The sequence below is a fragment of the Bombina bombina genome, chromosome 1 (genome assembly GCF_027579735.1).
Source record: "Bombina bombina isolate aBomBom1 chromosome 1, aBomBom1.pri, whole genome shotgun sequence".
NCBI lineage: Eukaryota > Metazoa > Chordata > Amphibia > Anura > Bombinatoridae > Bombina > Bombina bombina.
This window is the reverse complement of record NC_069499.1, coordinates 587,079,894-587,107,334: the sequence shown is the minus strand read 5'-3', so window position 1 is coordinate 587,107,334 and position 27,441 is coordinate 587,079,894. Positions and strand designations below refer to the sequence as shown.

The 27,441-nt window shown below is 40.6% G+C and overlaps 1 protein-coding gene across 1 annotated transcript in view; it reads left to right on the top strand.

Moving 5' to 3' along the window:
- LOC128659928 (arf-GAP with GTPase, ANK repeat and PH domain-containing protein 1) overlaps nucleotides 1-27,441 on the top strand; it is a 254,122-nt gene that overhangs the window by 72,740 nt on the left and 153,941 nt on the right. The window contains exons 5-7 of the mRNA XM_053713516.1: nucleotides 344-448; nucleotides 12,206-12,374; nucleotides 17,065-17,232. Of these exons, the coding sequence (XP_053569491.1) occupies nucleotides 344-448; nucleotides 12,206-12,374; nucleotides 17,065-17,232 (442 nt within the window). The remainder of the gene's footprint in view (nucleotides 1-343; nucleotides 449-12,205; nucleotides 12,375-17,064; nucleotides 17,233-27,441) is intronic.

Below are 27,441 nucleotides of genomic sequence, written 5' to 3'. Positions count from 1 at the left end.
TATGATAAGTCCTATACAAGGTATTGAGGTGTTGTCATTTACACCATATATCATTATAGTGCACATTTTATTATTAAACTGTATATTCCCATTTCTGAATACTGAATTACTACTAGGCATTGCTGATACCATGTAATATCATGGTGGTGTTATGTAGTGCAAATCGTGTTACTGAACAATTATATGTATTGTAGTGTAGGATGTATAACTCCCTCATGCCTAGATGTACGTACTATATTCCGTGATCATTGGCTTCATTTATTTTCTTCTCTATTAACAGTTTATAGGTTTACTGTGTATTCTATCTACTACTAACTGGTATATATATGTTTATGTCTTACAGGGAATGCTGCTGAAAAGAAGTGGAAAAGCTCTTAATAAGGAGTGGAAGAAGAAATATGTTACTTTGTCCGATAATGGGGTTCTAACCTACCACCCAAGTTTGCACGTGAGTTGTAGCTTATCATCCCAGCTTGTATGTAAGTTTGGATTTTGCACGTGTCATTAGACTTCAACTGCCACCTAAGTTATATGTTTGTCTTGAACTACTAGTTCATGTTTCTTGTGTCTTCATCATCTGTCACGCTGGTTCCATAGTCTTATTACTCCAGCCTGTACGTGAGTCCTGATCAACCCCACTTGCACAAGTCCAGGCCAGTCATGCCTGCTAGATAACATATGACGTCTTTGCATCGTGTTCTGATCTCTAAACTGTCAACTCTTTCCCCGTCTTGTGCATCATTTCTGATCCCAGCTTGCATCCATCACAACATCCTGCCTATTATTTTCCAACTTTCACCCCAGCTTGATCAAAAGTTCTGAGTGACCTATCATTGCATCATGCACCTGTGTTTGGACCGTAATTTAATATGAGATCTGACCTCTCTTCTCAGTAGCTTATGTGTGTATTGGCTGAGTGTATATGCTGTGTCTTTGTATATGTGAGGGTCTGATTGTGTGTGCATTGGCTGAGTGTATATGCTGTGTCTTTATATATGTGAGGGTCTGATTGTGTGTGTATTGGCTGAGTGTATATGCTGTGTCTTTGTATATGTGAGGGTCTAATTGTGTGTGTATTGGCTGAGTGTATATGCTGTGTCTTTGTATATGTGAGGGTCTGATTGTGTGTGTATTGGCTGAGTGTATATGCTGTGTCTTTATATATGTGAGGGTCTGATTGTGTGTGTAGTGTATTGTCTGAGTGTATATGCTGTGTCTTTGTATATGTGAGGATCTGATTGTGTGTGTATTGGCTGAGTGTATATGCTGTGTCTTTGTATATGTGAGGATCTGATTGTGTGTTTATTGGCTGAGTGTATATGCTGTGTCTTTGTATATGTGAGGGTCTGATTGTGTGTGTATTGGCTGAGTGTATATGCTGTGTTTGTGTATATGTGAGGATCTGATTGTGTGTGTATTGGCTGAGTGTATATGCTGTGTCTGTGTATATGTGAGGATCTGATTGTGTGTGTATTGGCTGAGTGTATATGCTGTGTCTGTGTATATGTGAGGATCTGATTGTGTGTTTATTGTCTGAGTGTATATGCTGTGTCTTTGTATATGTGAGGGTCTGATTGTGTGTGTATTGGCTGAGTGTATATGCTGTGTCTTTGTATATGTGAGGGTCTGATTGTGTGTGTATTGGCTGAGTGTATATGCTGTGTTTTTGTATATGTGAGGGTCTGATTGTGTGTGTATTGTCTCAGTGTATATGCTGTGTTTTTGTATATGTGAGGGTCTGATTGTGTGTGTATTGGCTGAGTGTATATGCTGTGTCTTTGTATATGTGAGGGTCTGATTGTGTGTGTATTGTCTCAGTGTATATGCTGTGTTTTTGTATATGTGAGGGTCTGATTGTGTGTGTATTGGCTGAGTGTATATGCTGTGTCTTTGTATATGTGAGGGTCTGATTGTGTGTGTATTGTCTCAGTGTATATGCTGTGTTTTTGTATATGTGAGGGTCTGATTGTGTGTGTATTGGCTGAGTGTATATGCTGTGTTTTTGTATATGTGAGGGTCTGATTGTGTGTGTATTGTCTCAGTGTATATGCTGTGTTTTTGTATATGTGAGGGTCTGATTGTGTGTGTATTGGCTGAGTGTATATGCTGTGTCTTTGTATATGTGAGGGTCTGATTGTGTGTGTATTGTCTCAGTGTATATGCTGTGTTTTTGTATATGTGAGGGTCTGATTGTGTGTGTATTGGCTGAGTGTATATGCTGTGTCTTTGTATATGTGAGGGTCTGATTGTGTGTGTATTGTCTCAGTGTATATGCTGTGTTTTTGTATATGTGAGGGTCTGATTGTGTGTGTATTGTCTCAGTGTATATGCTGTGTTTTTGTATATGTGAGGTTCTGATTGTGTGTGTATTGGCTGAGTGTATATGCTGTGTCTTTGTATATGTGAGGGTCTGATTGTGTGTGTATTGTCTCAGTGTATATGCTGTGTTTTTGTATATGTGAGGGTCTGATTGTGTGTGTATTGGCTGAGTGTATATGCTGTGTCTTTGTATATGTGAGGGTCTGATTGTGTGTGTATTGGCTGAGTGTATATGCTGTGTCTTTATATATGTGAGGGTCTGATTGTGTGTGTAGTGTATTGTCTGAGTGTATATGCTGTGTCTTTGTATATGTGAGGATCTGATTGTGTGTGTATTGGCTGAGTGTATATGCTGTGTCTTTGTATATGTGAGGATCTGATTGTGTGTTTATTGGCTGAGTGTATATGCTGTGTCTTTGTATATGTGAGGGTCTGATTGTGTGTGTATTGGCTGAGTGTATATGCTGTGTTTGTGTATATGTGAGGATCTGATTGTGTGTGTATTGGCTGAGTGTATATGCTGTGTCTGTGTATATGTGAGGATCTGATTGTGTGTGTATTGGCTGAGTGTATATGCTGTGTCTGTGTATATGTGAGGATCTGATTGTGTGTTTATTGTCTGAGTGTATATGCTGTGTCTTTGTATATGTGAGGGTCTGATTGTGTGTGTATTGGCTGAGTGTATATGCTGTGTCTTTGTATATGTGAGGGTCTGATTGTGTGTGTATTGGCTGAGTGTATATGCTGTGTTTTTGTATATGTGAGGGTCTGATTGTGTGTGTATTGTCTCAGTGTATATGCTGTGTTTTTGTATATGTGAGGGTCTGATTGTGTGTGTATTGGCTGAGTGTATATGCTGTGTCTTTGTATATGTGAGGGTCTGATTGTGTGTGTATTGTCTGAGTGTATATGCTGTGTTTTTGTATATGTGAGGGTCTGATTGTGTGTGTATTGGCTGAGTGTATATGCTGTGTCTTTGTATATGTGAGGGTCTGATTGTGTGTGTATTGTCTCAGTGTATATGCTGTGTTTTTGTATATGTGAGGGTCTGATTGTGTGTGTATTGGCTGAGTGTATATGCTGTGTTTTTGTATATGTGAGGGTCTGATTGTGTGTGTATTGTCTCAGTGTATATGCTGTGTTTTTGTATATGTGAGGGTCTGATTGTGTGTGTATTGGCTGAGTGTATATGCTGTGTCTTTGTATATGTGAGGGTCTGATTGTGTGTGTATTGGCTGAGTGTATATGCTGTGTTTTTGTATATGTGAGGGTCTGATTGTGTGTGTATTGGCTGAGTGTATATGCTGTGTCTTTGTATATGTGAGGGTCTGATTGTGTGTGTATTGTCTCAGTGTATATGCTGTGTTTTTGTATATGTGAGGGTCTGATTGTGTGTGTATTGTCTCAGTGTATATGCTGTGTTTTTGTATATGTGAGGTTCTGATTGTGTGTGTATTGGCTGAGTGTATATGCTGTGTCTTTGTATATGTGAGGGTCTGATTGTGTGTGTATTGGCTGAGTGTATATGCTGTGTCTTTGTATATGTGAGGGTCTGATTGTGTGTGTATTGGCTGAGTGTATATGCTGTGTCTTTGTATATGTGAGGGTCTGATTGTGTGTATTAACTGAGGCTGTATGTTTAGAGGGACAGTAAAGACTTGTAATATAAAATGTTTAATTATTCATAGTAAAACAACTTCCATTATTTATTTCCAACCTTTTCCTGTAATTTGAATCTGAAAATCAGGCATTTTCCAGTCCTGAAAGCTGAAAGAGCTCATGGTAGTCTTCATAAGCCTTCCTAACCTTGCTACATATATCTCTCTGATTGGCCGTTTATATTTTATTCTGAAGCCAAACAATGGAGATTGTGTTAACACAATGCACAATGACAGTAGCAAGCAGCAAGCCCTGTCATCACCAGATGAAGTCCAGATTGGTTACTGCAAATAGGAAAAGTGGTGGGTAGAGTTTGATGGCTGTCAAAAACAATTGCAGCAAACAATGTGTTAATGTGTTTTACAGGGACATTAAACAGTTTGTTTCATTGTTGAAATTAAAAAGCACTAAGCAGTGGTATATACCTAACAGGAATCATTGCAATATGTATAATTTATCTATTTAAATGGCTTTTACCTTTTTATTTATTAATTTTTATCTTCTTTTTTTAAACTTTATTTGTGCAGTGTCCATTACTTCCTGTCACAGCCCTACAAGGGTGCTGTGGTCTCTACAGGAAGCTTATCTATTATTATGTCATAAAACGTCTAGAATTGATTTAGTATCAAACAGGGGGTGTGCATTAGAAGACTTTGCGAGGATCTGATTGTGGAAGAAGGTGGCCGCTCGTGGGATTCATCTCTTTCTGAAGTCACATTTAGTCTTGTGAAAGTTTAGCACACAAGGATCTGGATTTGCACAAATTCTAGTGTGTTGAACTTTCACAAGAATCCCAGGAGCGGCCGTCTTCTTCTGCATTCGGATCTTTGCAAAGGATTGGAATGCACACCCCTAGTATTAAGTGAATAGACTAGATAAAGAGGGAGTCAAATTTGCTCATGCTCAGAACTGGCAGAATGAAACTTAAGTTTCAAAAATGTTCCACTCTTATCACACTGGGGGCAGGGGCTACAGTAAGAAATTCTAAGTGCTAATTTTGCACACACAAAAAAACAAGTAAGGTGTTGTTTAAGCAATTTATTTATTTTTATGTTTACTTTAACATATTTATTTTTAGAGGAGCACTATATATTATTCTTTTAAAACTGTTTAAACTCTTCTGGCGTGTTAATCTATTGGAAGACTAAAGAAAAATGTTACAATTACAAGATGTTTACTGCCTCTTTAAGCATGTTATGTGCTTATTTCTGGGTTTTGTGTTTAGCATCTGGACGTGTGTGTATTGTGTCATATTGTGTGTATGTGTACTATATTTGTATTTGCTTATTTGTGTGTGTGTCTACGTCTGTCTCTGAGTGCACTAGTTTTGCATCGCTCTGTGGCACAAGCAATATTGGTTCTTAAGTTGACTAAAGAACCCTTCCAGGTGTAGACTTCATAAGTTCTTCATTACATCCTTGTCAAAGCTGAAAAATTCCCTAATCAACAGCAATGTGTCCGTGGCCCCCTAGACCGCTGGCGGTATCCCCCCTCACTATATGCTTGCTGACGCTCCCATCTCCAGGCTGCTGATTACATTAGGCTAAGCTTCAGAGGAAATGAACCGTGTCTTATTTAGGTGCAAGTAGCTCCCACGTAACTGAGGCCTGGGGCACTTTTAAAGCATTTTATGGCATTAAAATTAGTGTTGCTTCCCTCTGTGCTGCTGTGTGTTATGCCGTACATGGAAAAGCAAAAAGCGAGAGCAGCCCCCGCTCTGCTCCCCCTCTCTACTTTGCTCACTGCTTCCTGCATCCTTATTCTGTTCTCGATCCCTTTGCCTCACTCCTCACTCTCTGCTCCTCTTCTCATTCCCCACTTTCCTCTGCATCCCCCTTGTTTGCTGTACTTTATATTCTCTCCTTGACTCCCTTATATGGTACATATCTGCTCACTAAATGCCCTTTTCCCTGCTACCCAATAAGACCTTTTTAGCCCACATTGTTCTGCACCCCATTTCCTGTTCTCTAGTTTTCTCTCCTTTCATTGCTGTTATTAGGTGGCCCTAATATTTCTTCCTGCTCTCTAAACTGCTTAATGTTCACTGCCATGCTGCCTACCCCTTATCCTGCCTGTTTGCTCTGCAGCTTTGTTTGCCTGATCCACTTTGCTCCTTTCTTTGCTTTTTGTTATCCCAGTTCTGTTCCCCTGAATGCTTGCTCCTCCATTTAATGCTGTGCACTCCATGCGCTGCTGTATTTCATTTGCTTGCCCTGCCACCCTTTTTTCTGTTCTGCCTCTCATCCTGTTTTACACAAATGCTATGCAGTTTGCTTTTAAATTACATTGAGGTAATAATGCACCCCCCACGCTGTTCTCTGGGGAGAGAGAGAACAACATTCTATACAAGGACAAATTTAAATGATAAGCCAAGAGGAGCTCTTGTAATCAGCCCTTGGCAACCAGAAGTACAGCTCCTCACATTTTTAGAGAGCCTTGTCTATCTGGGGAAAACCCAGCCCTCTGAACAGAGTGAGAGACAAACCTCAGGCTGGTGAGTTACAAGATTCTGGCCAGTTCCTGTGATAAGTGGAAGTCTGACACCTTTCATTCGAAGTTTAGTACCTAACCAGGAATGTAGCCTATCAGCTAACATATGAGAAAAGGACGTGCTGAGTGGGCACCTCACATATTTCTCATTAAAAAAAGAGCCTAAGATATAGAGTTGGTGTCTGACACTTTTCTGGTGGAGAGTTAACCCCTTTCTGGTGCAGAGTAGATACCTGACCCCTTATGTGGTGGGATGTTGGAGCCTAACCCTTTTGTGGTGGGTAGTCAGAGCCTAACCCTTTTGTGGTAGGGATTTGGTGCCTGGCTCTTTGTTGGTGAGCACAGCCCTTTACTGAAGGCGATCTGAAGTTGGTTTGGGCTCTTTAAACATGGCCTCTTCCTGTTGGTGAGCTGTTGATATTACATCAGAGCCTAGCCAGTCCTGGTATGTGCAGAAGAGGGTACTCTTCCTTTCTGAAGCCTGGAACATGGAGGTAGCTGCGTATGCAGTTTGTAAGTTGGCTGTTCTCTGTAGCTGTATTATCTTCCCTCTGTAGCATATTATGTGTTCACTGATAATGTTAGACACTTCTGTGCCATGTAAACTATTGGACACCGCACCGTGTTCACTGTTTGTCTGCAGTTAGCAAAGCCTATGGTTTGACTTGGGTAAGAAGTTTTACAGCCGTCTGCAGGATAATATAGCTTCCTTTGCTATTTGTCTGCCTGTCTGCGCTTGCAAATTGTTGCTGCTTTAAGAAGCTGCCCCGGGGTTAGATCAGCATTCTCCCTCGTACACCTCCCTCCCCTAGAATAAAACTGCTTTTTTCCTCCTAGACCCAGAGAGAGACCCCTACAAGGTGACAGGCACAGGGTATGAGGCGGCAGCTAGACCCAACAGAGACCCTGCTGTCCTGGTGAAGATCCCCCTGCCACTGCGCAGTGTGTGCCTCTGCTCCTCACCACAGCTCATTTGCATCTGGGACATCAATTAGCATGTTTGTTGAGGCTAATTGAATGAAACTCAATCATAGCCCTTAATTGCTTGCCTATGTAAAAAGAAATCACATTAATGCAGCTAATTAAGTGTATGGCAATAAGATGCAACATAATTAGGAAGTGGGATGTTAACCCATTCTCTGTGAGGAGCTTACAAAACATATAAATGTTTTTGTGTTTGGGGTTGTATATCAATATTTGTATGTAACTATATTGTGTTACTAGGTGTATGTTTTTGTGACTGTGCTTATGTTTATGGACGTGTAATCTGTTTATAAATATTACTCTGTGTGTACAACAGTACAGATCTCTTAAAAAGCACACTCTTGAAAAGCCAGTTAAAGTGGAAAACAAGTTTTAAAGCGTTTAACTAAAAATGTAAATTCCTTTATTTGTTAGATCATTCTCCCCCCCCCCCCCCCACCACCACTAATGGTTCATTTCAGTCTTTCCAATATTCTCTTACAATATACAAAGACTGAGAAATCCTTGTTGTGCGATTTGGTAAGATTTACATCTAAAATCAAAATGAACAGGAAATTATTTTCCATAAGAAGAAAGTGGCTGCAAATTATTTCATCTCTTTATACATTTGTCAATTCCTATCCTGACCACTACCGATGGAGCATGCAATAGTGATGAATACAGGTTTAATGAATCTAGACCATTTGGCTGTTGAATTACTTACTTTCTACATACCAGACAAGTATCCGGCAAAGGGTCCCTCATTTATCAGCTTCTACGAAATTGATGAAAATTTTAAATCTTCAACGTTCGTTAGCAGCCAAAAATGATCGCCAGGCTCCACCCACTGCTTGCATGTCTAGATGAGTATGTGAAGTTGTCTACATGATCAACTCGTGAATAAGTTACCTTACTCGCATATGCTGATTTGCGCCTAATCATTCCCCAATGCTGTGTGAGATAACAGTATGTTACAAAAATGTCTCAATTATAATATCCATATATAATAAATATAGTATAAACATTTATTCATTTAATTCTTGGCAATTTTAAATAATCATTGCATTTACTATGAAAGTTTACTAGCATTTGAGTAGAATAGAAAAAGAGGAAGCACTCTCAAGGCTTAAGTGTGGTCCTATACAAAGCTCTAAAATGATAAATTTAAAACATTTTTAATATAACATGTATAATAAAATACAACATATGTGTATATATATATATATATATATATATATATATATATGTGTGTATGTGTATAAAAATTCAAAGATAGTCATTGCACTTAGTACTATGAAAGTGCCTTGAAAGGTAGTCCAGCCTTAAAGGGACAGTCAAGTCCAAAATAAACTTTCATGATTCAGATAGGACATGTAATTTTAAACAACTTTCCAATTTACTTTTATCACCAAATTTGCTTTGTTCTCTTGGTATTCTTAGTTGAAAGCTAAACCTAGGAGGTTCATATGCTAATTTCTTAGACCTTGAAGGCCGCCTCTAATCTAAATGCATTTTAATAGTTTTTCACCACTAGAGGGCATTAGTTATTGTGTTTCATATAGATAACATTGAGCTCATGCTCGTAAATTTACCATGGAGGCAGCTCTAATTGGCTAAAATGCAAGTCTGTCAAAAGAACTGAAATAAGGGGTCTTCTGCCGAGGCTTAGATACAAGGTAATTAAAGAGGTAAACCTTGTATAATTATAACTGTGTTGGTTATGCAAAACTGGGTAATTGGTAATTAAGGGATTATCTTTCTTTTAAAACAACAAAAATTCTGGTGTTGACTGTCCCTTTAAACTCTTTGAGTTCCCACACACCTTTGATCTTTACTGACCTTTGATCTATCACTGACAATATTGCACTGTGTTTTTCTTATAGGTAAATCCTTTTTGTATATAATTTTGGACAAAGAGAAGGACAATATTTTCTACATATTTTTAATAAAAATAATACTTCTTCACTTGTACACATGCAGCTTTATTCTTCTTTACTTGTACATACACATGCAGCTTTATACTTCTTCACTTGTACATACACATGCAGCTTTATACTTCTGCACTTGTACATACACATGCAGCTTTATACTTCTTTACTTGTACATACATATGCAGCTTTATACTTCTTCACTTGTACATACACATGCAGCTTTATACGTCTGCACTTGTACATACACATGCAGCTTTATACTTCTGCACTTGTACATACACATGCAGCTTTGTATTTCTTCACTTGTACATACATATGCAGCTTTGTACTTCTTTACTTGTACATATACATGCAGCGTTATACTTCTTTACTTGCACATACACATGCAGCTTTATACTTCTTTACTTGTACATACACATTTACTTGTACATACACATGCAGCTTTATACTTCTTCACTTGTACATACACATGCAGCTTTATACTTCTTCACTTGTACATACACATGCAGCGTTATACTTCTTTACTTGCACATACACATGCAGCTTTATACTTCTTCACTTGTACATACACATGCAGCTTTATACTTCTGCACTTGTACATACACATGCAGCTTTATACTTCTGCACTTGTACATACACATGCAGCTTTATACTTCTGCACTTGTACATACACATGCAGCTTTGTACTTCTGCACTTGTACATACACATACAGCTTTATACTTCTTCACTTGTACATACACATGCAGCTTTGTACTTCTTTACTTGTGCATACACATGCAGCTTTGTACTTCTTTACTTGTACATACACATGCAGCTTTATACTTCTGCACTTGTACATACACATGCAGCGTTATACTTCTTCACTTGTACATACACATGTAGCGTTATACTTCTGCACTTGTACATACACATGCAGCTTTATACTTCTGCACTTGTATATACACATGCAGCTTTATACTTCTTCACTTGTACATACACATGCAGCTTTATACTTCTTCACTTGTACATACACATGCAGCTTTGTACTTCTGCACTTGTACATACACATGCAGCTTTATACTTCTGCACTTGTACATACACATGCAGATTTGTACTTCTTTACTTGTACATACACATGCAGCTTTATACTTCTTTACTTGTACATACACGTGCAGCTTTATACTTCTTCACTTGTACATACACACGCAGCTTTGTACTTCTTTACTTGTACATACACATGCAGCTTTGTACTTCTTCACTTGTACATACACATGCAGCTTTGTACTTCTTTACTTGTACATACACATGCAGCTTTATACTTCTTTACTTGTACATACACATGCAGCTTTATACTTCTTTACTTGTACATACACATGCAGCTTTATACTTCTTTACTTGTACATACACATGCAGCTTTATACTTCTTTACTTGTACATACACATGCAGCTTTATACTTCTTTACTTGTACATACACATGCAGCTTTGTACTTCTGCACTTGTACATACACATGCAGCTTTATACTTCTTCACTTGTACATACACATGCAGCGTTATACTTCTGCACTTGTACATACACATGCAGCTTTATACTTCTGCACTTGTACATACACATGCAGCTTTATACTTCTTCACTTCTACATACACATGCAGCTTTGTACTTCTGCACTTGTACATACACATGCAGCTTTATACTTCTTCACTTGTACATACACATGCAGCGTTATACTTCTGCACTTGTACATACACATGCAGCTTTATACTTCTGCATTTGTACATACACATGCAGCTTTATAATTCTGCACTTATATATACACATGCAGCTTTATACTTCTGCACTTGTATATGCATGCAGAGATCATACATACATTTTTTTATCATGCACGCTGCCACTTGGTGTTTGAAGCTTACAGTTTGTTCTCATGCACACACAGCTTCACATGCACTTATGTGTATAGGTTTATGTATTCACAAATTCTAACATTTTTATGTTTATCTTCTCACATATTGTCCTTTATGCACAGCTTCTCAGATGTTCTTTGTATGCATAACTTCTCATGTATAGTGTTGGCAAATGTACTCTTCCCAACTGGCCTACTTCAAGTGATTTCTTTGTTTCCGGAGCCCTTGTCGAGCTAATGGTTTTTGCAATTAATTCTTTTTAAGGCTTTTAAGGGGACTGACTGCATCTTTAGGAGAGGGGACTTTCAAGTATTGCCCCAGAGTCTTGTTAAGTGCTGTTTAGCTTACAAGTGCTGAGCATCCTCCTTTTGACTGGCTAAGGGTATCATCATATTTGATGTGGTATAGTTTCTATGTTAACAGTGGTTGAGTGTTGGTGTTTGTATTTGCATATCTTTGGCAGTCTGATGCACACATCTGTGAGGTGAGATAAGGACTGTGTGTTTGTGCGTGTAAGGTGAATTTGTGCATAGGAGAGGTCAGACTGTTTTTGTGGAATTTAATTCTACTTGTTATATATTTGTGTCTGTGTGTGTACACAAATATGCTTTTGTGTGTGTGTGTGTATCATATCTCGGTCTGTGGGTATGCAATAGAGTTTAGCGTAATTGATCATTTTCTCTTTTTGATAACTGTGTGTGATGGCAGGCTGCCTGTGTGTACTTGTGTATGCACCTGATCCTGTTTAGTTGTGGCGAATGTGTATTAAATAGCTTAGTTTGGCTTTGTGTTTGTATGTGGCACATCAGTCTGTCTGTGTGTGTCTTGTTTGTACATGCTTGAGCTGTGTGTGTGTTGGAAGTTGGTAAAATAATATTAAATCTGTGTGCCTTTAATAGTTTTTAGTCAGTGTGTGGGAGTAAAAGGGATTTTATTTATAATTTAGTCCACTCTGTGTTTCAGGACTACATGCAGAATGTTCATGGGAAGGAAATAGATCTCCTCAGGACCACAGTGAAAGTTCCAGGGAAGAGGCCGCCACGGGCTACCTCCTCTTGTGCTCCTATTGCAAGCCCCAAGACCAATGGCTTGACCAAAGAGCTCAGCGGGCTCCAGATCTCTCCTAACACAGGTGTGCTCTGTTCTCATGGTTAGGGGCACCATACACCTTGTACAATTACAAGAAAGTCTTGTTGTCTTGCTAACAAAAAAAATACAGACAAGTCTAAACATTCTTAAAACAAATTAACATCTTTTTTCTTGTAATTGTTTTTTCATAGCCAAACCACTTTTGTTTTGTTTGGAGGAACCAATCTTCCTTGAATCTGCAGATAATAAGGCTAGTCACAATTGTTTTATTAGTATAAAGTACATTGTTATCCACTGAAGCAAATTAGGGAAACATATGTAGCTGGGTTAGCCTCAGGAAGTCTGCAGTTCGACTCTGAGAATTAGAAAATCCACAATTTACTAAATGAAATTACATTAAAAGGGGACTAACTTAATAATGAAAGTATCTCGCAAAGGTGTTTTACGCTGCATAACTAAACATTTTGTATTCAAATCTCAATAGAAAAAAAAACATCTTCCACATGGGGCATATATGGCCTATTAGAGATTATTTACTCATCCTTATTTTAATTCAGAATAATGTGTAGCTCTAAGCCATTCTAATCCATGTCAATAGCTGCTGTCTGATTAAGTTAACCCGTCTGAATTATATATGAGAATGAGCGAGAAAATCTGATTTCTTTCCCACAAGAAACTATACAAAATGGTTGTTTCTCATACTTTTAATGGTGGTTTTTGCAGTATTTACAAAAAAAAAATATAGAAGTAAAAGATAGAAATCAAATTTACTTATTGATTAATGCATATACAGTATAATGTATTACTGATGATAAATAGCTAATGTGTTAGAATGCAGCTTCTTTTTACATAATCATTAATATAAATTCAGAATATCCATAAATAATTATTTCATATAATTTAGAGTACATTTTTAATTTACAATTATTAGTGTGTAAACACTTAAAGGGGCATGAAACCCAAATGTTTTCTTTCATGATTCAGATAGAGCATGCGATTTTCCAATTTACTTATATTATTTAATTTGCTTCATTCTTTTGGAATCCTTTGTTGAAAAACATATCTAAATAGGCCCAGTAGCTGCTGATTGGTGGCTTCTACACATTTGCCTTGTTTGATTGGCTCACCCATGTGCATTGCTATTTCTTCAACAAAGGATATCTGAAGAATGAAGCAAATTAAATAATAGAAGTTAATTGGAATGTGGTTTAAAATCGTATTCTCTATCTGAATCACAAAAGAAAACATTTGAGTTTCATGTCCCTTTAATTGCAATCATAAAGTAATATTCTAGATACTGTATTTTAGTTATGTCCAGTTTCATAGTTTAAAAAAAGTGATCTAAGTTATATTTTAACTTCTTTTTTTTTTATTACGCCAAAATATATTATTTGTGTGTAAGCTGAGCAGGCACAAAAATGTAACCCTGAGAAGGAAAAACTCTGCAAATGCTGTTCAAAAGATAATGGAATGGGTGTAAAGAGATCAAAGCTGCTAAAAAGTCCAACAATCTGGTGCTAAGTCCCTGTGATAACTAGGGGTGTGTATTTGTATCCTTTTAGGGATCCTATTGTGGAAGAAGCTTTTACTCTTATGAAAGTTCAACACTCTAGATTTGCACACATCCTAGTGTGTTGAACTTTCACAAGAATATATGCAACTCTGAAAAGAGCCGAATCTCACAAGCCGCGGCCACCTTCTTCCGCTTTCGGATCTGAATGCACAGTCCTAGTGATAACCGTGTTGTCTAATGGTTTTCAAACTGGAACTGTCTGTAAATGATAAACCCAGTGAAAAACCTTACAAGGAGCTTGTAATGGATTGAAATAGACCTTAACTTTTTCAAAAGAATCTTCAAATATTCGGCAATAAGCTGTAGAGAAAACCTTGTTCCCCTTCACAATTAATGAGTGAGTAAACCACAGATTATTTTGGAGTTAACTACAACATAAAGTTTATGCTTTTATATCATATGAATGTTATATATTGCACACAGAATCCCCATCATCAAATGCAACAACTCCAGTATCTGTATTTTGTGTATTGGTTGATTCTGAGGAACATGTCTGTGATCCTTGCTATGTATATGGTGATATAACATTATTTCATGATTTAGGTAGAACATAAAATTTTAAGCAACTTTCCAGTTTACTTTTATTATTAAATGTGCTTTATTCTCTTGGTATCCTTTTTTGAAGGAGCAGCAGTGCACTACTGAGATCGAGCTTAACACATCTGGTGAACCAATGACTAGACATTTATGTGCATTGCTGCTCCTAAGCCTACTTATGTATGCTTTTCAACAAATGCATTTCCTGATTTTTTTTTATCCCAAAGTGGGACTCCGCTCAAGGTTCTAGTGAGCGGGTCTTGTTTTTCAAATGCGCTTTGTGGGCGCGCTGTCTAGTCCAAGCCTGCCCGATCGCACCATTGAATTGAGTGCAGATTGCTCCCACTCTGACCTGGTAGCAGGAGCAAGCTACATTCACTTAAATGGCGCAATCGGGCAAGCTGTGGCTAGACAGCGTGCCCATGAAGCGCATTTGAAAAACAAAACCCGCTCAGTAGAACCTTGAGCGGAGTCCAACTTTGGGATGAAAAAATCAGGAAATGCTTTAGATGTATAAAGGTGCCGCTAAGATAATGCTATATAATTCTGCACTATATCATTATTTTGAATGTTTACTGTCCCTTTAATCAAGTCCAATTGTGACTTAATTGTCCCTTTAAATATTTTTCCTTCTATAACCCTTAAGGCAAAGAAAATCTATAAGATAGTGTATTGTGTGTCATCTCTACCTTTTTATGGATTTTGAGTGCTGTTTTGTGTTTCACATAACTATAACTCTACTGCATCATGTCATTTTCCGTTCTTGTGGGTTGGAGCCTCTAAGCTGTTTCTGTCCCACTCAGTTAATGTGACGCTATTAATTAACTGATCCAGTTATCTGGAGTGCGATCCATACCCCCTGCAGTGTTATACACAGCTCAGTGACATACAAGAGTCCGAGGGTCTCCCTTTATCTTCTTACAAATAATATCATAATGTAATTACTGTGCAGCTTGTTGCCAGAGTCCCATGTGGGGGTCAAGCCCAGAGAACCTTATGAAGTTACAGCGCAGTCACTGACAGATTTAACAGAGACATGTAAAATAATACAATTCGCATCTCTTGATGAAACATGTAAATCCCATTGCGGCTCCTCACACCATGAGGGGCCAATTCCCTCCCCCTCTCCTATAGCCCCGGGTCTCTTTCATAATGTTAAATCCATCAAGAGACAAGGGTCTGATTTTTACCCAAAACCACTAATGTGTTTTCAGCGTTGAACTGCTGATGACATATTAAAGTCCTCATCGTGCTGCTTCCTCCACACTCCAACAATCAGAACATCTCGGAAACCCATAAAAACCAAACTAATAGCAATGAATATTCAGTGACCTAGAATACTAATTATTGTCATGAATATTAATGCTATCGGACTTGCTTTGATCTCCCTCTTCCTCCTCCTCATTGTCTGTCTCTCCTCACAGCTCTCCTCTCTCTCCAGCCTTGCTCTGTCAGTATACTCTTTTGGAATATCATGTACTTTTTTTTTTTTTGCTCCTCTTTGTTCTTTCTATTTTCACCTTATTTCTATCCCTTTGTCTTTCTATTTTTTTTCTTCCCCAACAGTATTATTGGTGTTCTCCCCTCCTCTCTCGTTGCCCCTCAGCTTTACATCATATTTCTCTCAGTGTATCACTTTCTAAGCTCTCATTTTTTCGCACACTTTTTTCTCTTTCTCTCTCTTTCTCTCTCTCTCTTTCTTATATCACCTATCCCCCCCCCCTTTTGCAGTCTTTCACTTTCCACTCAGCTATGCATTGGGGATGTCTCATAATGAACGGTTAAGAGGGGGCTCTGTCCTCTGTCACAGTAGTGGGGGCAATAAGCAGATCTTGATTAACGAGACATTGGGGGGTGAAATAGGAGAACTGTCACATGCCTCCCCCCAACTCACGGAGGGGAGCTCTTCTTGAGGCATCCTCCCGCACGTAGATTAATGGCATCGCAGGACGCATTTAGGATCCATCGCAAAGGTTTCTATCTAATGGGTTCAGCCATTTCCTCTGTGAATGACAGGCGCACGGAGTAATCGGCTGTGCAGAATGGCAGCACATTGCTAGTACTTAAGTCTACATTATTCCTGTTGTGTGTCCTGCAGAGGCTGTTTATCAGAACGCCTCTCTCAGCCGACAGGCGCCAACTGACGCTGCTCTTGCTGTGGTGGGAGTGAGGAGATGTGAGACTAACAATAATAATAAAAAGCAGCAGAGGAAAAGAAAAAGTGTGCAGAATGGGCCTCCAATATGAGATGGGTTTTTTAGGGTCCTTGGCAGTTTCTTGTTTGCTCTTATGTGTTAGTTTCTGGCTATTTTTACTTCTTTTTATTTTATTCCTCTTCATGTGCATACTTTTTTCTTTTGCGTGTGTGTGTGACTGATCAACCAATACAACTGAAATATCCCAAGCAATTTATTTAACAGTGCAATAACAAAAAAACTGTTTAGATACAAATCAGACAGAGAAATAGCCCAAGATCCAGAGCCTCACATAGAGTGAAACACTGTTAAGGGGTTTCCAGATAAATAATTCATAAGTAAAGTACAACTTGATTAACATTTAAGACTGCATATTTCATCACATCCCTGCATTTTAACAATGATCATGTAATATCTTTCTAACTCAGGGAATGTAACAAGCAGCACATCAGTTACGCAGATGACCAGCGGACCCAGTGGAATCAGTCTAGGCTCCTTTAGCCGCATGGATGGGATGCACCAGAGATCATATTCTGTGTCTAGTGCTGACCAGTGGAGCGAGGGAGCTGTCATTGCCAACTCTGCCATTAGTAGCGGTAAGAGCCAATCACAACACTTCTTAAGGTTCAAGGAAGATAGAAACCTGCAACCCATCCAAGTTTATGCCATATGATGCTGAATACCTGTCTCTGTGAGTTAGACCTAGCTTATTGTTGACAGGCCAAGTCTGTCTGTTCTATTTTGATTTTTGTTGTTGCCCTTCAGAAATAAGAGATCAATTCTTTTAATAAGTATGACTTCAAAATAGATCTAATGTTTGGTGTTGACCTCCATTTTCCTTCCTTTTCATATCACGTGAAGATTCCCAGTTATTAACCCCTTAGTGACCAGACCATTTTTCCATTTTCTTACCTTTAGGGACCAGGGCTATTTATACATTTCTGCGGTGTTTGTGTTTAGCTGTAATTTTCCTTTTACTCATTTACTGTACCCACACATATTATATACTGTTTTTCTCGCCATTAAATGGACTTTCTAAAGATACCATTATTTTCATATGATATCATATAATTTACTATAAAAAAAATTTTTTATAAAATATGATGGAAATAATGGGGGAGCAAAAACACTTTTTCTAACTTTGACCCCCAAAATCTCTTACGCATCTACAACCACCAAAAAACTCCCATGCTAAATAGTTTCTAAATTTTGTCCTGAGTTTAGAAATATCCAATGTTTACATGTTCTTTGCTTTTTTTGCAAGTTATAGGGCAATAAGTAAAAGAAGCACTTTGCTAATTCCTAACAATTTTTCCATCTTAATGGGAGGAGAGTCCACTGCTTCATTCATTACTTGTGGGAATTAAGAACCTGGCCACCAGGAGGAGGCAAAGACACCCCAGCCATAGGCTTAAATACCTTCCCCACTTCCCTCATCGGCCAGTTATTCTTTGCCTTTCGTCAAAGGAGGTTGGCAGAGAAGTGACGGAAGATTCAGAGTAGTCTCTTATGGAGGGTAGTACTCTTTGAAAATGGGACTGGAGATTTAAGTAGTCCTTTAAGCCTCTCAGTGAGAGCATGGAGGAATGTTAGAGTCCAAAGATGCAGGGAGAGTCTTTCTGCAAACCCATCCCGACTCAGTTTAACAGCTCCATTAGCAATCAGCGTTGACGAGTTACGCTGTCTGCTTTTCTTCTCTCAAGTCCATGTCAGGAGCGATGCTACTACCCTGTCACACTTGAAGGGCCATGTTCCTGTTCCACGGTGTTGATTCTGATAAGATCGTTTCATTTATATATATATTTGATAACGCAAGAAGACAGGGTCACAGTGTGGCTCCTTTATCTTTATAGAATCTAGGGTAATACCCTAGGAAGGGGGTTATTGAACGGGGGGGGGGGGTTTATTATGCATAATATTGTTTATTGTGTTTCTGCTGCATTTGTGTGAGATGAGGCTCTGTCAGTGTGGAACAGTCAGTTCATTAGCAGGCTTTTTTGACGCGTCTCTCTAGAGTGCAGGGGCAGTCCTGCATGGCACTCCATGTGACTGGGTGTGGCCTCTGTAACTTCCTCTTTCTCAACCTGCGTTTGAAAGAGACGAAAGCTGTTTCTTGTAGTCCTGGTCATAGGAGGTGGTGAGTGCCCCGGCTATTGGGATATAAAGGTGCCATTTATTTTTTGATCAAGTCCGTAATAAAGGCGCAAGCTATGGAGGACTCTGATATATTAGAGGATACTCCCTTTTTTATCTAAACCTATTGCATATTGTGAGGAGGTTCCAGTCGAACCACCTATGCAACTTTGTTCCACATGCTTTGACAATATTGCTAGATCCAAAAAGAATAAAGTATTAAGTACAACTGAGCCGTCAACCTCTCAGGGTTCTCCGCCCTGCGAGGTGCGTTCCTTACAATCATCTCCATTTATACAAGCAGTTCCCCAGGGCACTACTAATCCTCCTGCGGGAGGGGCCCTTTGGCCTCCAGACTTCGCCGATCAGTGATGCCTCGCCCTACTAAGCGCAAGCGGAAGGTACGACACTGCTGTCCGTCTCAGGGGGTCTTCGACTCCGCTGGATGTCTCAGACAGATTATCCACTGAGGAGGACAACTCCGAGTTATCAGAGGATGCCGCTTCTGGGTCGGAATCGGCTACTTCTAGGCCTCCGTCCATGGAGGAACCAGATTTTAATTTTAAGATGGAGCATTTGCACTTTCTGCTGAAAGAGGTGCTTGATACGTTGGAGGTTCCGGAACCGAAGCTAACAGAGGAACCTTTGATCCCTAAACTGGATAGGGTTTATGAGGACATGGTAGTGCCCCAGGCCTTCCCGGTTCCAGTCAAGATGGCTAATATTATTAAGAATGAATGGGAGAAACTTGGTTCGTACTTTCCCCCGTCTTCTTCTTTTAAAAAGCTTTTCCCCGTTCCAGAAGCACAGCTTGAACTGTGGGGAACCATCCCTAATGTGGATGGTGCTATTTCCACGCTCGCTAAGAGAATGACTATTCTGCTAGGGGATAGCTCCTCTTTCAAGGAACCCATGTATAAGAAGATGGAGTCCATGTTGCAGAAGATGTTCCAACTCACGGCGTTCGTTTTCCAACCGGCGGCGGCGGTCGCTACGGTGGCTGGTGCGGCTACCTACTGGTGTTGATGCTTTATCAGCCATGGTCGAGGTGGAGACCCCCATCGATGAGATTCTAAAACGAATCAAGGCCTTAAGGGTAGCCTATTCGTTCATCTGTGATGCTAACATGCAGATTATTCGCCTGAATGCTAAGACATCAGGTTTTTCGGTTTTAGCCCGCAGGGCTCTGTGGCTAAAGTTGTGGTCTGCTGACCCATTCATAGGGAAAGATTTGTTTGGCCTGGGCCTGGATTCTATCATATCTACAGTCACGGGTGGCAAGGGTGCCTTCTTGCCTCAGGATAAGAAGGCTAAACCTATGGGGTCTATTTTTCGTCCCTTTCATGCGGGGCGGCCCCCGACCCGTCCTCGGATCAGGTAGGGGGCAGACTGGAGAAGAGACATTATAGACCCTTGGGTTCTGGAGGTCATAGCCCTGGGTTACAGGATAGGTTTCAAGTCATATCTGCCCAGAGGCAGATTCCTCTTGTCAAACATATCTTCAAGACCAGAAAAGAGAGACACCTTCCTGGGGTGTATGAGGGCTCTCTCATCTCTCAGGGTAATCGTCCCAGTCCCTCCGGCAGAAAGAGGTCTGGAGTATTATTCAAACCTTTTCGTGGTCTCAAAGAAGTTTTTGTCAGTTCCATCGTTCAAGATGGAGACGATCAGGTCAATTTTGCCCCTGGTTCAAGAGGGGTAATTCATGACGACTATAGACCTGAAGGACGCTTGCTTTCACATTCCAATCCACAAGGATCACTTTAGGTTTCTAAGATTCGCTTTCCTAGACCAGCACTTCCAGTTTGAGGCACTTCTGTTTGGTCTGGCGACTGCCCCAAAAGTCTTTACAAAGCTTCTGGGAGCTCTTCTCACAGTAGCGAGAGCCAGAGGGATTACAGTGGCACCTTATCTGGATGATATCCTGGTCCAGGCTCCGTCCTACAGTCTTGCGGAGTATCAGTCAAGAGTTCTTCTCCTCCTCCTTCGGTCCCACGGGTGGAAGATAAATGAAGGAAAGAGTTCATTGGTTCCCAGCAACAGTGTGGAATTCCTGGGTATGATAATAGATTCTTCAGCCATGAAGATATTCTTGACAGATCAGAGACGTTGCAAGCTTGTGTCCAACTGTCTAGCTTTTCAGACATCCTCCAGGACATCTGTGGCCAGGTGTATAGAGGTGATAGGGCTCATGGTATCAGATCTGTCCCAACAGATATCTCTGGACAGACCGGTGAGGGAGTCCCTATCTTGGTGGACCCGACCGGGGCAGTTGTCACAGGGGACATCCTTTTTGAGACCATCCTGGAAGATTGTGACCACAGATGCAAGTCTATCAGGATGGGGAGCTGTTTGGGGTGCCAGAAAGGCGCAGGGCAGATGGACTCGAGAGGAGTTGAGTCTACCTATACATATTTTGGAACTTCGAGCGATATTCAATGCCCTGAGGGCTTGGCCTCTTCTGGGGTCGTCTCGATTAATCAGATTCCACGAGAAGCTCCCTAGCCATGAGGGAAGTATCTCGGATTCTGGAATGGGCTGAGACTCACAATTTTTCGCTCTCAGCGATCCACATTCCTGGTGTGGACAACTGGGAAGCAGATTCTCTGAGCAGACAGACGTTTTATCCTTGGGAATGGTCTCTCCATCCCAAGATGTTCGCGGAGATCTGCAGCAGATGGGGGATGCCGGAGATAGACCTCATGTTGTCCAGACTCAATTGCAAGCTACCCAGATATGGGTCGCGATACAGGGATCCCAATGCGGAACTGATAGATGCCTTGGTGGTACCCTGGGACTTCATCCTAATTTACATATTTCCACAGTTGCCTCTTCTACCTCGTGTAGTTGCCCGCATCAAGCAGGAGCAAGCTTCGGCTATTCTGATTGCTCCGTCGTCCCCAGGAAGATGTGGTTTGTGGATCTGGTGGGGATGTCGTCATCTCCGCCGTGGAGGTTACATTGTCGCAGGGATCTGGTTCAAGGCCCCTTTCTACATCAAAATCTCGATTCTCTGAGGCTGACTGCGTGGAGATTGAACGGCTAGTCTTAGACAAGAGAGGATTTTCGGAAAATGTGATTAACACTCTTGTTCAGGCCAGGAAGCCAGTCACTCGACGCATCTACCACAAGGTGTGGAGGACCTACTTGTCCTGGTGTGAGGAACGAGGATATCCTTGGCATAAGGTCAGGGTATCCAGGATTTTGGCTTTTCTCTACTACGGTCGGGATAAAGTCCTTGCCGCCAGTTCCCTAAGGGTACAGATCTTGGCTTTATCTGTACTTTTGCATAAGAAGCTTGCGGAGCTCCCTGACATTCAGTCCTTTGTTCTGGCTCTGGCTAGGATCAGGCCTTTCTTCAGGAATCAGGCTCCTCCTTGGAGCTTAAACTTGGTTCTTAAGGTTTTGCAGAGGGCTCCGTTTGAGCCTATGCATGCTCTTGACATTAAGGTTCTTTCATGTAAAGTCCTGGTATTACTAGCTATTGCATCGGCACGCAGAGTCTCTGAGTTGGCGGCCTTGCAATGTGAACCGCCCTACTTGTTTTTTCATGCTGATAAGGCTGTTCTTCGCACTGGTTTGGGATGATCCGTCTGGCATATGAGACAGCAGGACACAAGCCTCCTCAGAGGAATACGGCTCACTCGACTAGAGCTGTGACCTCTTCTTGGGCCTTTAAGAATGAGGCTTCTATGGAGCAGATTTGTAAGGTGGCCACTTGGTCTTCCTTACATACTTTTACAAAATTTTATAAATTTGACGTTTTTGCTTCGGGTTAAGCAGCTTTTGGGAAAAAGGTTCTGCAGGCTGTGGTGCCCTCAGTTTATGGTCCGCCTCCTTTGCCCTCCCACTTTTTTCATTGTGTCCTCTAGCGCTTGAGTATTTGTTCCCACAAGTAATGAATGAAGCAGTGGACTCTCCTCCCATTAAGATGGAAAACATAAATTATGCTTACCTGATAATTTAATTTCCATCTGTGGGAGGAGAGTCCACTGCCACCGCCCGTTTCGCCGGTGGGCGACCTAAATTTAATTTTATTCTTCTGGCACCATTTATACCCTGATATTTCTCCTACTGTTCCTTGTTCCCTTGGCAGAATGACTGGGGGATGAGGGGAGTTGGGGAGGTATTTAAGCCTTTGGCTGTGGTGTCTTTGCCTCCTCCTGGTGGCCAGGTTCTTAATTCCCACAAGTAATGAATGAAGCAGTGGACTCTCCTCCCACAGATGGAAATGAAATTATCAGGTAAGCATAATTTATGTGTTTTTTTTTTTTTTTCCAAAATTAGCAATACTTACATTGTAAGACTGATATCTGTCAGGAATCCCTGAATAACCCTTCACATGTATTTTTTTAGTCGACAACCCAAAGTATTGATCTAGGCCCATTTTGGTATATTTCATGCCACCATTTCACCCCCAAAATGCGATCAAATAAAAAAAATTGTTCACTTTTTCACAAACTTATTCACAAACTTTAGGTTTCTCACTCGACTAGAGCTGTGACCTCTTCTTGGGCCTTTAAGAATGAGGCTTCTATGGAGCAGATTTGTAAGGTGGCCACTTGGTCTTCCTTACATACTTTTACAAAATTTTATAAATTTGACGTTTTTGCTTCGGGTTAAGCAGCTTTTGGGAAAAAGGTTCTGCAGGCTGTGGTGCCCTCAGTTTATGGTCCGCCTCCTTTGCCCTCCCACTTTTTTCATTGTGTCCTCTAGCGCTTGAGTATTTGTTCCCACAAGTAATGAATGAAGCAGTGGACTCTCCTCCCATTAAGATGGAAAACATAAATTATGCTTACCTGATAATTTAATTTCCATCTGTGGGAGGAGAGTCCACTGCCACCGCCCGTTTCGCCGGTGGGCGACCTAAATTTAATTTTATTCTTCTGGCACCATTTATACCTTGATATTTCTCCTACTGTTCCTTGTTCCCTTGGCAGAATGACTGGGGGATGAGGGGAGTTGGGGAGGTATTTAAGCCTTTGGCTGTGGTGTCTTTGCCTCCTCCTGGTGGCCAGGTTCTTAATTCCCACAAGTAATGAATGAAGCAGTGGACTCTCCTCCCACAGATGGAAATGAAATTATCAGGTAAGCATAATTTATGTGTTTTTTTTTTTTTCCCAAAATTAGCAATACTTACATTGTAAGACTGATATCTGTCAGGAATCCCTGAATAACCCTTCACATGTATTTTTTTAGTCGACAACCCAAAGTATTGATCTAGGCCCATTTTGGTATATTTCATGCCACCATTTCACCCCCAAAATGCGATCAAATAAAAAAAATTGTTCACTTTTTCACAAACTTTTTCACAAACTTTAGGTTTCTCACTGAAATTATTTACAAACAGCTTGTGCAATTATGGCATAATTGGTTGTAAATGCTTCTCTGGGATCCCCTTTGTTCAGAAATAGCAGACATATATGGCTCTGGCGTTGCTTTTTGGTAATTAGAAGGCCGCTAAATGCAGCTGCGCACCACACTTGTATTATGCCCAGCAGTAAAGGGGTTAATTAGGGAACTTGTAGGGTAAATTTCAGCTATAGTGTAGTAGACAACCCAAAGTATTGATCTAGGCCCATTGTGGTATATTTAATACCACCATTACACCGCCAAATGCGATAAAATAAAAAAATTGTTAACTTTTTCACTAACTTTAGGTTTTTCACTGAAATTATTTACAAACAACTTGTGAAATTATGGCATAAATGGTTGTAAATGCTTCTCTGGGATCCCCTTTGTTCAGAAAAAGCAGGCATATATGGCTTTGGCATTGCTTTTTGGTAATTAGAAGGCCGCTAAATGCTGCTGCGCACCACACTTGTATTATGCCCCGAAGTGAAGGGGTTAATTAGGTAGCTTGTAGGGTTAATTTTAGCTTTAGTGTATAGATCAGCCTCACACATCCCACCCCCTTATCCCTCCCTGACCCCTCTCAAAAAGCTCTCTTCTCTCCCCCACATTACAATTGTCACTGCCATCTTATAAGGACATGAAACCCACATTTTTTCTTTCATAATTTAGAAGAATGCAATTTGAAAAAACCTAATTTACTTCTATTATCTAATTTGTTTCATTTTCTTGATATTCTTGGCTGAAAAGCATATCTAGATAGGCTCAGTAGCTGCTGATTGGTGGCTGCGCATAAATGCCTCGTGTGATTGGCTCACCCATGTACATTGCTATTTCTTTAACAAAGGATATCTAAAAAAATGAAACAAATTAGATAATAGAAGTAAATTGGAATATTGTTTAAGATTGTATTCTCTATCTGTATCATGAAAGAAAAATGTTGGGTTTAGTGTCCCTTTAAGTACTGGCAGAAAGTCTGCCAGTACTAAAATAAAAGGCATTTTATTTTTTTATATTTATTCTGCAATAATGTTGGATCCCTTCTTAGCCCCTAACCTCCCTGACCCCCCTAAACAGCTCTCTAACCCTCCCCCCTCTACCTATAAGCCGCCATGTTGGGTACTGGCAGCTGTCTGCAAACTAGGTACTGGCAGCTGTCTGCCAGTACCCAGTTTGCTGAAACAAATGATTTTTTTTTTTTTTGATATCTAGTAATCATTTTTCCGTAGTGTATCTGCCCCCCCTCAATTCCATACCCCCTCCCAGATCCCTTTCCCTTTCAACATTTATTCCCCCCTCCCTCTCCCTCCTTCACATACATTACATTGAGTATAAATGTAGCGTGCACGTATGCACTTACACGCACGCGCCCGACCCCTCTCGCGCTCCCGCACAAGACACAGGAACAGACCAGCAATAGGCCGCCCACCCGCCTCCCTGCTATGGCTCCCACCCACCTCCGATCAGCACCATCGCTGGCCTATGCAGAGAGGGCCACAGAGTGGCTCTCTCTGCATCAGTGGGTAAAAAAATTGTATTACAGTGATGCCTCAATATCAAAGCAACACTGCAATACCTTAAGCGTCTGGAAGCGATCACGATTGCTTCCACCGCTTTAAACCCTAGAGGACGTGTCAGGCACTTCCATGGTCCTATACTGTATTTTTTGTAGGACGTGCCTGACACATCCTTGGTCGCCAAGGGGTTAAGGAGTTAATTGGTCCTTCACTTAAAATAGAAAAATACATAATAGTATCCTCTTATTTGAAGTTTTTACTCCCTAAGTTCTGGTTACCTTCCCTCGCGGCTCTAGTTTCCCAAAGCTGTGGTAATCTTATTGCTACAGTGTAGCAAACAGTACTCCCCAACTACCTGCAGCACTCCTTGTATCCTCATCTCCCAGCAGTATCTTAATGTGTCCCCCCTACTCTCTATAACACACTATGTGTCCCCCGCAACCTATGACATAACGGGAATCCCATAATTCCTAGCACCGACACCCTGTATCCCACACTCCCTAAGACTTGTATAAGTCACATATTCTTTAGGGCACATACTCTAGTGCCTTCTTCCCAGGACCTAGACTATATCCCATTTTCTCAGCAATATATTTTGCTTCCCCCATTCCCACCTGTCACTCCTTATAGCACTCATAGTGTCTTGCACTGGGTGCATCCCGCTTTCATTTAAATGTGTTTTACATACTATTTTAAGCACACAGTGTATCTCCCAAATTCAACAGCACCTTTTTATTCTTCATACATTTTACCATTTAGTATTAAATAGTAGTAAAAGACTTCAATTTCAGTGCAAAAAAATAATAATATGAAAATATAAATAAATATGAAGTCTTCTAACTGGTGTTGCTATTGTTCTCAATTAAAGTACTGTGTATTAATATTACTATCTCTCAGATAGATCTTTTTTTCTGCTCTTTCTATGCTGCCTATATAATCTTATTGAAGATCCCAGCACATCTTCTGCAACAAAGGGGTTAATGTCAGGCGGTAGCATTTAGCAGCAATTTGCTTGGTTTCCATGCTTCCAGAGCCGCGGATTTGCAGGGATTTCAGGTGCTACAGACAGCAGAGGTAGGGACACAGCCGTAACCCCATTGAAGTGACATTCGGGGACGAGCCTTTAAGCTCCTTCCAAGAGAAATGCACAAGAAAGGGAAACAATCTGCCGAGTGACGGGAGAAACGGAACAGAGGGAGAAAGAAGAGAGCCATCTTCAGAGGCGCAAGAAATAATAACAAGAATCTGTGTAGCCAAAAAAAGCCAGCCGTGTGTTGGGGGGTGGTTTGAAGATGGGAGACGCTATTTGTGAGCATTGTCACCAAGGAACAATACAGTCTGCAGAGAGCCCCAGAAGACGTCTGTGTGTTTTCATCTAGATCAGGAACCTTAAAAAGGAAAAGTAAGCTTGTTCTTACTGTTAATGCTACAGATGTGACCCAGGGGTGCTGCATTGGGGGCTGGGGAGGAATCCAAAGCCCTGCTTCTCCAGGGGTGCTGTGGGGAACAGATAGCAGCTTTATTACAACTGCTCTTTAGATTGCTAGCTGTGCAGGATAGGGAAACCCAAGAGCAGGAGGTTTAAGCCCTTTGGGAATTGTTATTATTAAAATATTCTATTATTTGATGAAGTAATGTGTCACTATCCACACTCTGGGGCAAAAACTATATCTAATATGTTCTTCTAATTTACCAGCTTGCATGGTCCTACCCTTTCTTATTAACCGCAAATGTTTAGGAAGGATCGCAGTGCAACAAAAGCAGACGGTAGTAAAGCACTATGGGTGTAGCGCCAAGCGGGAT